Source organism: Tachysurus vachellii, chromosome 26 (assembly GCF_030014155.1).
Source record: "Tachysurus vachellii isolate PV-2020 chromosome 26, HZAU_Pvac_v1, whole genome shotgun sequence".
In the NCBI taxonomy this organism is placed as follows: Eukaryota; Metazoa; Chordata; class Actinopteri; order Siluriformes; family Bagridae; genus Tachysurus; species Tachysurus vachellii.
Window position 1 is genome coordinate 11,839,761 of NC_083485.1, and position 14,905 is coordinate 11,854,665.

At 39.1% G+C, this 14,905-nt stretch overlaps 1 protein-coding gene across 2 annotated transcripts in view; it reads right to left on the bottom strand.

Annotated features, from left to right (window-relative positions):
• Positions 1-5,714: 5,714 nt before the first annotated feature.
• The window catches only part of flrt1a (fibronectin leucine rich transmembrane protein 1a), a 58,368-nt gene continuing 49,177 nt past the window's right edge, over positions 5,715-14,905 (bottom strand). For both annotated transcript variants that reach the window (XM_060863649.1, XM_060863648.1), the window contains exon 3: positions 5,715-9,913. In XM_060863649.1, coding sequence (XP_060719632.1) covers positions 7,670-9,763 — 2,094 coding nt within the window. In that variant the 5' untranslated portion in view covers positions 9,764-9,913 and the 3' untranslated portion in view covers positions 5,715-7,669. The remainder of the gene's footprint in view (positions 9,914-14,905) is intronic.

Below are 14,905 nucleotides of genomic sequence, written 5' to 3' on the forward strand. Positions count from 1 at the left end.
TCTGCTGCAGGGTTTGTAAAACAAGTCTGTAAAACAATGTGTATTTATTGTTTGTTTTATTAGAGGTTAATCACAGCATGTTTTTTAAATAAAAATTTTAATACATTTTGAAATCTATAATATGTATGTACAAAATTGAGTTTTTTTTGGTCAAGGCAAGTTTACAAAATGTTTTAATTTATTACATTCTAGCTATTATTTTATATTGTTTAGTTGAAATTGTTTGATGTGTAATATGTATCTGCAATGAAATATCCTATGAAGCTGAATCCTGTGAAGCTGATATGGCAATAAACCCAAACACAAACAAAATTCCACCAAATTTGTACCTTTTGTTTGTTGGATTTTGCTCGTCTTGTTGCATCTTTAGTCTCAATTGATCTGTACAGGCTACACATACTGCAGAGTTGAACACTCTGTCTTCACACACATCACCTCCCTCTGAAACCCGACTCAGACACAGATCCACTCAGTGGATGAGAAAGTGAGTATACACGTTCCAGATGAGGTGTGTGTGTGTGTGTGTGTGTGTGTGTGTGTGTGTGTGTGTGTGTGTATGTGTGTGTGTTTTGCCGATGGAAATCAGCCAAGAATGATTGGTTTGCATATGTATTTATCCTCTAAAGATGCATTTTAATCAGTCATTTTTGGTATTTACACACCTGAATGGCTGTGTTCAGGAAGGAACACTGCATCAAGCCTGAGCTAGAGACAGAATGAGGCAGTCTGCCATTAAAACACGAGAGATTGTGTGGAAACAATGACGCGAGCTTTTCCTCCACTGAGGTGAGAAACACATTTCTGAACAGCCAAATGTGTTGACTAAAAGAATTATTTTTCAGCAGATTATTTCCCTATGGACCAGGAGGCTGTTGACTCAGAATAATAATTCTCTCGCTCTCTCTCTCTCTGTCCTTCTGTTCAGAGAGAACCCAGGTGCACAGATAGACAGAAACATCGCTCTTACTAGCCTAAAGTGTTGCTTGATGTAATTCTAAACCTGTTTTTTTGTTCTATGTTGGTTTTTCGCCATCGTCCACAGCAACTCTCATATTCACGTCTCCCTCTCTCTCCCCCTCCCTCTCTTCCCCCCTGCATGCAGGAATCAGCAAAGGGAGCTGTAAAAGCAGAAATTGGATTGAGAGTACATGGTGAGGGTAGTGTACAATATGGGAATGTGGCATCTAGCGTGAGACTGAATCTGTTCGTGTGTAAGTGTGAGGGGTTCATGTTATTATATATTAATGGGGTCCACAACTCATGCCCTTGGAAGTTACATAATATCTGACAATCCTGAATTTGTGGGAACATTCAGCCGATCAAAATGAGAAAATCTATAAAATAAAATAAAAAATACAAATATTTATTTATTTATTAATTTAAAATATCTATAGTTTATTTTTTCCCCCTCATTTTTTATTCTTAGGTGCATAGTATTAATTAGCGGCAGTAATAATTACGTCAGCTGAAGGTCCTTACATTGATAGCAAGACAAACCTGTGTATGTGTGTGAGCTATAGGATGAGTAAGAGCAAGATAAATATGTCAGGATGAAAGATTTTAGATGCGTCTCGACATACAGGTTATTATATATCCACTTACCTCATTTTTCTAAAAGGATTTTTCATTTTAGTGTTCAAACATTGTGTCACTGTGGTCCATGACATGGTCATGATAAATAATTAAAAACAAATTTAAAATCCTTTATTCTCCGTACCAGTCGTCGCTCCGTGTTGTGTATGTTGGTGGCAGCGTGCATCAGAGAACAGGGAATGCATGAACTGAGTGTGGAAGAGAAAGAGACAGAAGCATATCTAACAAAACAGCATTGAAATTAACACACTGAATGAATAAACTAACACGCACCTCTCCGCAATTACACGTTCAAAGACATCACAAAAAAAACACAGAGCTGGTTTCAGTACATCTCTTTTTAATCACATAGAAAAAAAAACATACTTTATACAAAATAGTCTTTTTTTCCTTTCTCTTTGAGTCATAAATCAGCCAGTCCAACAGAGGAAAAGAAGAGAGCCCTGTTTTCAAAAGCAGCAATGTACAAAAAGAATGGTAGAGGGGAATCTATATATATATATATATATATATATATTTATATATTTTTAGCTACTTATCTCTTTCTTTCTGGCAAGGTAGACAAAAAAACAAATCCAATTACACTTAACAGTCCATGTTGCACTGTATTTTTAGGAATGGGGCAAATAAACTAAAATAACTGGTATATTATATCCTGCAGCATACATTTTGCTGTGTCTAGTCATTCTTCAAAGACAGTGATGAGACAGTGGTTCTTAAAGCCTCCCACAGGACATGCCATGTATAGGAAACATAGTGACAGCAGCAGACCAGTTCATCAAGCCTCAACATATAGGTCTTGTGAAAACCTAGGATTTATTCATTTATCTAACAAAGGGGCGGTGGGAACAGAGTAGCGGTGTGACATAATGCCACTATCTGTATACTTCTATGTGGATGTGACTTAAACTGAAAGGGTCTTTTTATATATTCTTTTATTTTTAAATAAATATGAACCAGCACTATGCCCCTAAAAATAATAGGAATATGTTAAAAAACAAAACAAAAAAAAACACGATCATTGTCAGCATGGTCTGACCTCAGATACATCGCTCTAGATCAGAAATGAAACTAGAAATGTGCACACGACTGATTTTCTCAAACCGGCTTGTGAGGTTATTCATCTTGTTTGTACTGTAACTCTCCAGGATGCTTTAGAATTACTCTAGCTCTACGTTCCAAAATATAAACAAACTAGCAAATTAAACTACCACAACCCTGACCAGGCATCGACTAAAGACGAATGTAAATGTATAGCCCAGCTGTGCACATTCACATTGAAGATGTCTGTATTTGTCTTGCAAGCTTCATATCTGACTGCTTGCTTGGCCGCATGAATGTACTGTAAGAACCTCCTGCAGCAAGATTAATGCTCCAAAACCTCCGATTTTAAACACATAATCTCTTCATTCCAAAGACGCTCTTGGATCTGGTTAGTGTTTAAGTTTCTAAAATACTGCCAGAAGGTTTTGACTTCAATTCCCATGACAACAATGGAGGCCACTGTACTGCTGCTTTCATCCAAAATATCTTACAATTGAACTGAGCAGTTGTGGGTTAAGCACTTTGCTCAAGGGCAGCAGTGGCAGCTTGGCAGGGCTGGGATTTGAAGTCATAACCTCACAATGAGTAGCCTAAAGCCTCAAGAGTTAAGCCACCATTCACATGCCAGCTATGAAGTTTTGGTTGTTTTTTTTTATTAGCCTCAACTGTGGGTCATTTTGGATAATCCTATTTGCAAAAATCAATATATGTAATGTGCCGACACTGAGTGCTCCTCATTTGTATCATTTGGCATTGACATTATATATAGCAAAAAAAAATTTTCTTTGACAGAAAACCCTCTAATACCTCTTTTTGCTGTACTTTCGAGGCACTCACTTGACTGACTCATATTGTTCGAGAGGTATTGGTATACACCAAGGATGTGAACTAGTCTTCCATCCATAAACTTAGAAAACAAGAAGCTACAGTAAAGGAGATTATTCAGAAAATTTGTTAGGAACAAACTAGCACATGTAGCTCTGATGCTTCTTAAATTCCCTTTGTTTGCTATGGTTGCTATAGTGAACGATTTCTAAAATGTCCAGTGGCAGGTCCAACAAAAAAGAAACCTTGCCTAGTCATTCCCAAATGATTGGTTTCATTTCATTGCATTTAACGATTATGTTTTTTTTTTATATATATTTACTAGCAGAAGGCATTGCATCTTCACTCCTTATGTCCCAGTGATGGACTGCATTCCTTGCACAAAATGGTGTTGCATTACAGAGTAGCTATTTTGACTAAACAGCTGTTTCGCAGGTTTGATAAAACGGCACCTTCGCCACGCAAGCACTTTGGTATCAATAGTAGTGCTGGGTAATATAGTGTGTAGTGGTTTCACAGCTAGACTGACTCTAGTGGCTGTAAAATGTTTTTTTGTACCATTGTGAATTAAACCAGACCTTGAAGCGTGTGATATGACGTCCTTATGACGGCTCGTCAAACTCTGCGTAAGTGCTGTAGCCTCCATCGGTATGATGTCATTACAGGCAGGCTACATCACTTAGACAGATTGAAAGCGCTATAACTCTTCATCCACAAGGCTGAGAGAGTGTGATGATTATAGCACTGAAGGGATGATGATCAGAACGGGCTGATGGCAGCACCTGAGGGAACGTTCCAGAAACAGAGACAGACTGATAGAGATAAATAAGGACAGACCAATATTAAGGGGAAAAAAAAACATATGTATATATAAATCAAAATAAAAGGATATGAACAGGAAAAGAGAAAAATGAGACTTCAGCTAAATGCTTTTGCAATGCAATGGAACTGTGGCATTACACCATGAGCGTAAACAAGGGAAACAGTGTTATTTTTAGAGTGTATGGAAGTGAGGGCATGGTCTCAAGATTGAGACAGAAGCAATATGAATGTGTGTGGCTATAGCTGAGTTTGGCATTGTGTGTATGTGTGTGTGTATGTAGGGAGACATCTGTGCAAACGGGTTGCAGGTGGAACAACTGCTGGTCCGTGTCGGCAGGAGGTGCAGAATCTGCAGATGGTTTAAAAAAAAAAAGACAAAAGAAAACCCACGACTGACCCCGTACTATTCAAACACCTCAATCCCACATAGACACAACATACCGTATGTGTCCTCACAAATGTTACAAAACAAACATATGAAAACATGTTGAAACCCTTGTGCCCTGTTCTGCAATGTCAAAGGGAAGGAATGTTACAGTAATACATCAAAGAGACTTTCAACTATAAGAAAGTGTGTGTGGAAGGAAAGGTGAGATATTTGAATGGCACCTTTTTCATGTGCAAGGGAGGTTCTCTGAGATAAGGATTTTAGTCAGAACCAAAGCTTGTTGTTCTGCTCTCACCAGTGGGATTGCTATGAAAGCCTCTGAATATCTTTATTTTATACTCCACATAACTGCTGAGAAGATTTTTATAACGGTAATCGTTAAAAATACTGAACAGTCTTTTGTTAAACAAAGCTGCGTTTTTTTTTTATAAATAGGAGTCATGAATGGGATTAGTAGTAACCACACATAGCATGATCTGACAAAGGCTTGAAAACAGGGAGATCATGCCTGTAATTTCAAAGGACCGTGTTCAATTTTCATTTTTCACGAAAAAAGACTATTCTAGTAGGTTGTAATGTCGAATACAATCACAGACAATTCAGATATACTTGATACGTAAATTTAATCTGCTTCCATGTTTTAAACAATAAATGTTAAAATCCTAAAAAGAAAAAGGACATAGCAGAAAGGGAAAGGAAGGGAAGGGAAGGGAAAGCAAGGGAAGGGAAGGGAAAGGAAGGGAAGGGAAGGGAAAGGAAGGGAATGATAGGAAAGGAAAAGAAAGGAAAGGAAAGGAAAAGGAAAAGGAAAAGGATAGGAAAGGAAAGGAAAGGAAAGGAAAGGAAAGGAAAGGAAAGGAAAGGAAAGGAAAGGAAAGGAAAGGAATACAACGGAAATGGTAAAGGACAAGGAGATACTGAGATAAAGTACAAAAGGAAAGGAAAGGAAAATAATGGAATGGAAAAAAATGGAAAGAAAGGAAAGGAAAGGAAAGGAAAGGAAAGGGAAAATTGTAAGGAAAGAAAAGGAAATGAAAGGAAAGGAAAGAAAAAGGAAAGAAAGGAAAGGAAAGGAAGGGAAAGGAATTGTGATGGTAATGTGTTTTAACGTAGAAACATAGGATCTATGAATGCCTGAAGTCAAGCTATTTTACTATGTAAAAATGATTATCACCCACTCGTACATTTCCTAATTCCCTTACAACCATGAAAAAAAATTGTGAAAAACAGAAAAGAAAGAAAGAAACAGAAAAATAAATAATAATACCTGTCTCTCAGAGTCATGCAACAAGTGCCATGTTCTCCCACAGTGTAGGTCCACAGTGTTGCGGTTTGTATGCTTTTTCTTCACTATCTTTCATTTCAGTCAACCCTACCTCTAATTTACAGCTATATCTATTTGGAGTAGATAGCAGCCTTATCTGCTACAGCTGGGTGTGGAGAGCCAAATGAATTATTGTGAGTAATCACACAGGAAAGTGTCAGCTGCCCAGATGTCCTGCTCATGTACCCACCAGTCACTGAATGGACTCCATTTCCAGGAGATAGGTTATTGGTTAGAGGTGGCTTCTTTGTGCTGAGATAAAATTAGCTTCCCTTCACTGATTAAATACATTAAAACTGACCTCAGATCAAGAGAATAGTTAAGAGTTGGGGGGCATCATAGTGCTTTTTCATTAACAGAAATATTATCAATACTAATTTATTTTTAGGGGTCGTCTGAAGGAGTCACTGGCAGACTTCGGGGAGGATTTGACTAAACCAACAGTAAAGTATAGGTTATAACTCATCAGATGGAGAGTTTAAAGTGATATAATAACAAAATAATCCTTAATCATTACATGAGTTACAGGGCTAGGCAAAACCACAGTGTTTTAATGTCACCAGCAGCAGGACTGACCGAGTTCTATCTAAACAGATTATTTAAACCATAGAACAGATATAAACCAAGAAAAAAGACAGCAGTATGGGATAAATAAACTTATAGAAAAAATACATAACAAGTCTGGAACACAATGTTTTTATACTTTCACTTCCAAAAAGTCTTTGTGTTGGATTCAGATATCTACACACCTTGCCTGTGTTATTAACATTAATAATAGTGTTGCAATTTTCTTTTTAAATAAATCTGTCCGTCTAATTGAACCTTACAGATCACATTTCCCCGCAGCTCCATGATAAAAGGAACTGGACAGCAAGAAACTTGCAACCATATTAAGATCATTTTGAGGTGTTTAAACCCAGTGTGCATCACTATTCACAACCAACTGTTTGTAACTCCAAAAACTCTCTCATTAAATCCGACACCAGATGTCCAAGTCCAAAGTCACTTACAAAAACGGGAACCAAAACGTTAGCCCATGTTTTCTTCAGCAAGCTTTTAGTCCTCGAAGAGCTGCACTGCCAAGATATTATTTGATTCCCTGTACAACAATTGATTTTGAGAAATCCTTTTCAACCATGGTGTTCTCTCTCTTTCTAGCCACTCTATCCAGTACTGTACTCCTCCACAACATGTCAGGAGCAACACTATGAAGCAGTTGGGCAGCTACTAATCAGAGTCACAGGAGATGAAAGTTTAAATACAAATTTGTTCTTTTTTTAGTAAGTGCCATTTATCCATATCACATATGACTTGAGCTCTAAATAGAATGAATTTCTGTGTAAAATACAGTTTGTACTGCTCTTGAGTCCACCTCATTGAGGGAGCCAGAGATAAAGCAGTAGTGCTGAGGACACACCAGGTTATAGCGGTGGGAGTGGAAATGGCAGTTGGAATCACTGCTTAAAATGGTATAGCCATTTCCTGGTGCCAAACATAGAAAATGATTTCTTAGTAGGCATTTGGGCCAATTTAGAACTTCCTTGGTGCCATGAGCAGCAGGCTAGGTTGGAATGGAGACAGAAGGCACAACGGGGTTCTGTAGACCCCATGCAGATAAAAAATGTGCATCTATCCAGTACCATACTTTAATAGTGTTCCCTAAATCAGGCTTATCACGTGTAAGAGTAATCTATATCTGGAATACCTCCTTCTCTATAGCCACGGTTTGTGCCATAGCCTGCATTAGTTGTGGGATGGGGTGGTTTGTATAGACCTGTGCCATTGGAAGGGAAGATAGTATGTATTATGTAGTCTTCCTGTACTGGCTTGGGTTGCAGTGTCTCTCTGGCAGCCATTGGTGTCATCTGGAATCCAGGTCCTCGGATCTCCAAAATGGTGTTATCTTTTTTAGTGCCTGATTCAACGTAGTCGTCATAATGCTTGCTTTTTCGTGAGCTACTGCGGTTGTAGTGATCTCTTGAGGAAAAACGTTTGGCGCGATGGGCATACCAGCAGAATATTCCAAGAATAAGGGTAAGAGAGACTATTGCAGTGGCTCCTCCAATAATTCCAGCAAGTGGAAGTGAGTTGATTTGCTCTGAGCCCCGATCATCCCCTTGATCAACATCGGACAGGTTGGGATCAGATGTCTCAGCCTTTGCACACACTGGAGCCTCATCCGTGTCTGTGTTTCCTCCTGACATTCCGGCTTTGTTCCCAGTGCCAGAGACTAGGGGCACCATACAGATGATGTAGCTGGATGCCGGTTGAAGGGCAGTAAGGAGATACTCTCTTCGGTCACCCCTCACTAAAGTCTCAGTAATGGAACCCATTGCAGCACTAGTCCCTAGGCGGAGCCAACTAAGCCTGAAAGAAGAAGATGTTTGAGCCACACTCCATGTAACTCTGATGCTATCTTGTGATAGTGACTTTACATTCAAGGCCAGGTTCTTGCCCACACCACTGCTGCCCAGTGTGTAGTCTAAGCCTTTATCTGGGAGCCCCAGACCTGGGCGCTTGGACCGCAGAGTGAACAGAGATCCTTGTGGAGGGAAACTAGTTGTGAATGTTACTCCAGCACCACCCATTCTATTGCCAGTAGTACCTCCCCCTCCAGGCAAACCCACTCCACCTATTCCCCCACCTCCAGCAGCTGCCAATTCACAGTCATCCATTTGGCTAGTAAGGTCCCTTAGTGGCATGTCACGAACTCTCTCTGGAGACTGGCAAGTCAGTCCTCGGACTGTAATAGTGTTTCCTTTGGCTTCCAGCCAATCGTACAGCCAGCGCAGGTTGCATCCACAATGCCAGGGGTTGCCGCGCACAAGCAACTGCCCCAGGCTCTCCAAGTCCCGGAACAAACCCCTGGGAAGTGTGGTCAGGTTGTTCCCGGACAGGTCCAGCCTCTGAAGACTACGCATGCCATCAAGGGATCCCCGTGGCATGTGGATCAGGGCATTGTCCTGGAAAGAGAGTCTTTGTAGGTGTGCACTAGGCAAATTGAGAGGTGGAGTTTGAAGGGAGTTCCGTACCAAAGACAGTTCAGTGAGGTTTGAGAGGCGTGAGAAGGTGTCATCTGCAATCCGCTGATTAGCCAGAAGGTTACCGTCCAAGACAAGACGGCGCAGAGAAGACAAACCACGGAAGGCATGTGTGGGAATAGTTGAGATACGATTATCATCTAACCGGAGCTCCTCTAGAGAGGCTGGAAGTCCTGAGGGAATACTGGAAAGGTGGTTTCTGGAAAGGAAGAGCAGACGTAGACGAGGATTGTCAGCAAAAGCCTGGTCTTCTATACTAACTGTAGACACTGAGTTGTCATCCAAATGCAGCTTCTCCAGGAGAGGCAATCTGGCTAATGCAGCCCTTGGTAAGACCCGAATGTTGTTGTCTTGGAGATGAAGTTCTCGTAACGATGGTGGTAAATACATGGGAAAGTCATCCAGCTCATTATCATAGAGATATATAACCTCCACAGTAGTGAGGTACTCCAAGGAAGTAGGAAGTCCTGCATTATCTATCTGATTATTCTGAAGATAAAGAATGGAGGCAGATGGGGGGAGTGGTGGGATAGCACTCAGACCACGGTCATTGCAGTAAATAAAGTCTTCATCACAGCGGCACACGGAGGGACACACTACATCCCCCTCTGCATCCATTCCCAGTGAGGCAGTTGCAGCACACTGCAGCACCTCGGCCAACAGTGTGAGGCACAGCAGGAGAAGAAAGAGCCAATCACGAATCTCAGCCATGACTTCATGAGCCATGATTCCAAAGTCTAAGCTTTCCTCTTTTGTTTTCTTGATATAGTGCCCTTATCTTCTGTGTAGCTACTTCACAGATACCCAGAATGTAGGTCTCCTTATAAACTTCAGAGAAGTTTACTGCTTGGCCACAGTAGGGCTAAGGTAGCCAGCCTGAGGAAAGAGAGAGAAATAAGCTTGAATTAATTAAAACCTACTTAATTAATAAGTACCTAAGATCTCTCTGATTTTCCAATGAAAACCTAAAGTGCCACATGCTGCATATGTTTTTCAATTAAATCTGTAACAGATCAAAAACAATTATTAATAACTGAATTATGCACAAATGCTGAATTTACTCAACAGAACAAAATTTGATGCCTTTAAAATGCAATGACGTCATCTTTGTAGGTAACAAATGACTACGGATTACAAATGACTAGCAACGAATTTGAAATTCCTTTCACTCTGAAAGCAAGTTTACTTTACTTTGTAAACAATAACAACACATTTGTAAACAATATTTTAGAGAGTGTGGATGTGTGGTTTTGCACCTCTTTGTTTTGTACTGTACGTGTTTGTGTGTTTAGGGTAGGCGATAAGGCCGCGTACAACGAATCCGCTGATGACCGTAGGGTGTTTGGGTCTCTTCTCTACTATACAACTAAAAAAGTTTCCAGAGAGAGAGGTATAGAGAGAGTGATTAACAGAGAAACATGTGTGGGATTGCAGAGCATAGGGAGTTGAGATCGTAATGATTAAACAGGTGCTCGTAGGAAAACTATTAATAATATTAAAGATATAGCTTAAATAGGTTAATTTTTATGTTGTGTTTGCATGGAAGTCCTCTATCTGTTTATTTTAAAGAATATATACTAAACATAAAAAATAACAATACATTTTTGACATCCATTTTAGTTACTGTAATAGTTGTACGAAAGAATAAATAGAATTGTATGAAGTAGAGGCTGGAGCTGATTTCATTCTAGCTCATACTGTGGATTCATACAGCCTATTATTAACAATCACGTAGATAATTACACTTGGTAAAACTTGCTAAAAATATGTTTTAATCTTTAAAACTTAAAAGTAAAGTAAACCTAAAGGTGGATAGTTTTTTATTATTATAAATGCCTACAAACTACAAACAAATTTTACACAGCTATGGCAACTATATGAAGTGTGATTTGAGTGAAAGAACTGTCTAATGGCCAGTGACAGCTTCTCTATTTACCATGATTGTTATTCAGATGAGATAAAACATAATTACAGACTTGAAAACACTTCCCCTAAAAAAAAAGCAATCACAGTGCTGCCTGTCTTTCAGTGAGTGTTTCTATGCGTAGGTGTAAGAGTTTTATGCCTGTGAGACCTTCAGCTATAAGGCTCAACCGTAATGGATTCATAATTGTAAAGCTGAGTTACTGATAGGTAGTAAAACGTTTAGCCCTCCCTTTCAATACCACGACAAGCTGTCACTGACGGTTACACTCTTACAATAAAGGTATTGCAGCATTGCACGAAAAAAAGTTGTCTCTATGTAATTTTCCAACAATAGATCAATACAATAAAAACAAATCTAGTTTATTGTTTTCCTGTTGGCTTTATAGTGGCCATGCACCTTTGGGCATGCACAGACATTTACAACTATGGGAGTAAAAAGAGTCAAAAGTACCAGTCCCATGAAAAAAGTCTACAAATGTAGAGCATAAATTTGATAAAAATGTGTTCTGAATAATCAACTGCGTCTACAACTACCCTTGGATCTTGTCAAAGAAATTGCATTTACTGTTGTGATGAAGTAAATGCATGTGTATACTCTATTACACGACAGTGAAGAGCCAGATTCGATCACTGAAGGATCTCACACATGGACAGGTGTGTGAGAAATGCAGTAGGCATGAATCACTTGGGGACAAGCTGAAATAGGGGTTGTACAGACGGCCTGTCGCCTGAGCATCCCCACCATGCGATGCTCCTCCAATAATCCAGGCAGTGTGAGGGCAGCTTGGGCCTATATCAATTTACATCCAGGGACCCTGGGACAGGCTTGAGCAAGAGAGACAGAGCATATCCACAGCCCTGTTATCACTCCCTCATAAAATTCACCGCATTACAATAAAACCCATATCTGGTGCTGCCAGGTGTCACGCGTGAGTGTATGAAATAAAAATAACGGTTTATCGGAAAGGGAACAGTGGTGCATGGGAAGATATGGCCATATTTGATGGTGAACAGAAGATAAAGCCAAGTAGGCTGCTTTCTGCTGATGCATGTCCATAAATAACAACTTTTTATATATGCACAATGGAAAGATGCAGGCTGATCAAAACACACAAGGGACTGTGGTACAAAAGAGATGGATGTGAGAAAAAAAGTGATACAGTGAGAATATGAGATGGTGGGAGGAAAAAGGAAAGGAAGCATGAACCTAGTTGAAGAAAGTTAGCGGTCATTCTCGGATGAATCATCTATCTGTCCATCTGCCTGTCCGTCTGCCCGTCTCTTTGTTCCTTTTCATTTTCTGCCTAATTCGGTTATTTGGTTGCCATCCAGGAGTTGAATAATTCAAGTCAATGAAGCTTAACTGTGATGCATGACTGCAAGAATTTTATTTTTGTCAGAACAGAAGGTGTCTTAAATTCCTCAACAGTCTATTTTCTTCTCTTTCCTGAAGTTAATGAAAGACAAAAAACATCATTTTGTCATGTCTTGGAAAGTGTAAATGTTCTCTGTTTGGCACAAAACCTGTGAATGTTACAAAGTTCTGACACTGGAGACTCCTTTCATAAATGTTGTACATCTTACAAAAAAGACCACATCATCAACCACAAGATTTTTCTTCGTTATAAACAATTCTCTGTCCAAACAGAAATGAAACCGAGTTCAACACATCAGATGTTTTGGTTTCCAAAACGTTTCTTAATAGAGGATATAAACTTTAATTATCCAAAACTATTTTACATAAATGTAATATGTTTCTCTTAAAGACATTTCTAAAAAATTATGAAACAACAAAAACTCTTTCCTTAAAATGAGCTTTCAAACAAAACGAGCAAAACGAAAGCTTTTTAAACATTAAACAGTAATAAAAGTTACTTACTCTCTATTGCGCCCCAGTTCATGCTTTACTTCCTCTTTCTCCCTGTCCAGCATTTACTAACCGAATCCCTGTTGGTCCATGAAAGAGCCTGTTTTGTGCATGAAAACCTGATGCCATGGAATTCATTTGAATCAATGTCCCTCCTCACCAAATTGAAGATTAAATATTAATCCTTAGAGCACGAACGACCAGACAGACCCGACTCTTGAGCTCCCAAAGCACAGCGAAATTACAGGACGCCTCACAGAAACAAGCAAACAACCAAACAAGAAACACTATACTATATAATATGTGAGAGTAATCAAATAGGAATGAGATGAAGAACACACACTTGGTGAAATATGATGGAAATCATTTTTCTGATATGAAAAGATCTCATCTCCAAACCTGTTGCCCCACTGAACGGTAAATCAACAACTCAACAAAAAATAAAATAGCCTACAGTCTGCACACACACATTATGACTTCATGGCCTTGGTTTAAAATCTTGTGGCTTTTTTTTACCTCGTGTGCATGAGCAAACGTCCTACATTGAAAAAAAAAAAAATCAACCAACCAAAAAAAAAACAAAAACAAAAAACCACTCAAAATGTAAGTATACGCTTGTGCTTTTATTTTAACCAGCGAACATACAGGAATTAATTAAAATTCTAAACTTATATTTACGAATTTAATAAGATTTAATAAACTTATAATAGGAATCACAATTCCCTTTTACGTTGGCGTACACAATGGGGAAGTGGAAGTGATGTCAGTTACAGTCAACCATCAAAAGTACCAAATAATGCAGTGTTAATTAGTCAAACTGGCTCCAGTTCATCCAACTCTCTGTGCATCCAACGTAAAACCTTAGGCAAAACCAAATATTTGGTTCCGCTTTGGCGACTCTGAACAGGGAGCAGCTGAAGGATGACAACAAAGTTTATATATGTACTCATGTATAAACGTATCTTTGGTTTGAAAGTCGCTTAAAGCTATTATGCAGAACAGCAGGCTTCCATTACAACTAGGTTCCAACTTGGTCTCCTCCAGAGAGCTTGTAGGGTAACCCATTTTTTTATTCTGGAATCATTTCTTTGTCTCTGCAAATTGCGATAAATATTCGTTCATGATGTGGATCCTATACTTTAATGGACTGCATGGTTTCTGCTCTCAGGATGTAACTGCAGTGTCCTCAAATGCTGCATCAGTCTCCAATGTGATTAATCTGTCACTGTCATTAAGTGGGGCGACTCCGACAGTCATGCGGCACCCGAGCAAATTTCACATTCGAGATAAATTATACACATCTCCGCTCATCTTTCCTCGGTTCCTCCTTCCCTCGGCATCTCTTAATCACGTCGCTTTAGCCTTTCTTTCAAACAACTTTAGGTTCAAACGGATTTAATCCAGGAGTCACGCTTCTTTAGCATTCTACGGTGCAACATTTTTTTAATAGGATTTTTTTTTAAAGCTAGGCAAATAAATTGTTTAACTTTATTCAATTCATTTCTCTAGACTCATTACTCACTTCAAATTTAAATCAGAACAAATAAACAAATTCAAAGAAATACACAGTCCCAGTGGTGTGGCAGGGCCCAAGGCGGTATTTTTGCTGTTGCGTTGCCGGAGATGAGGGAACGAGGATTGTGTTTGGCGTGCGCATACAAATAAACCAGAAAATAAACAAATGTACAAACAAACAAATGACACCAAAATTGAAATATCTAAAGATCTCCAAAGCTGTACAGTAGACATGTCCGGCTATATGTCCACTTCATATGAATAATTTTACATTTTTTTTAAATCCTAGAAAAAATCACTACACTTGGAGTACAAATAAAATATACTTTCCACACAGCAGAGTAGCCAGTAGGTAATTATTGATTATTTCTTTCTAGCATAAACTCATGCTGTATGATCGATAATACAATCATTTCTCATACAAACTCGTACAGATTAGCCAAGCTGTTCTGTTTAGTTGCTACTCTCTGCCACGGGCAAATTATATTCCTATCCCTCGCGACCTGTCAGAGTGTCTCACTGGCTAACTGAGCGATGATGTTTAATTAATCGTATGACAA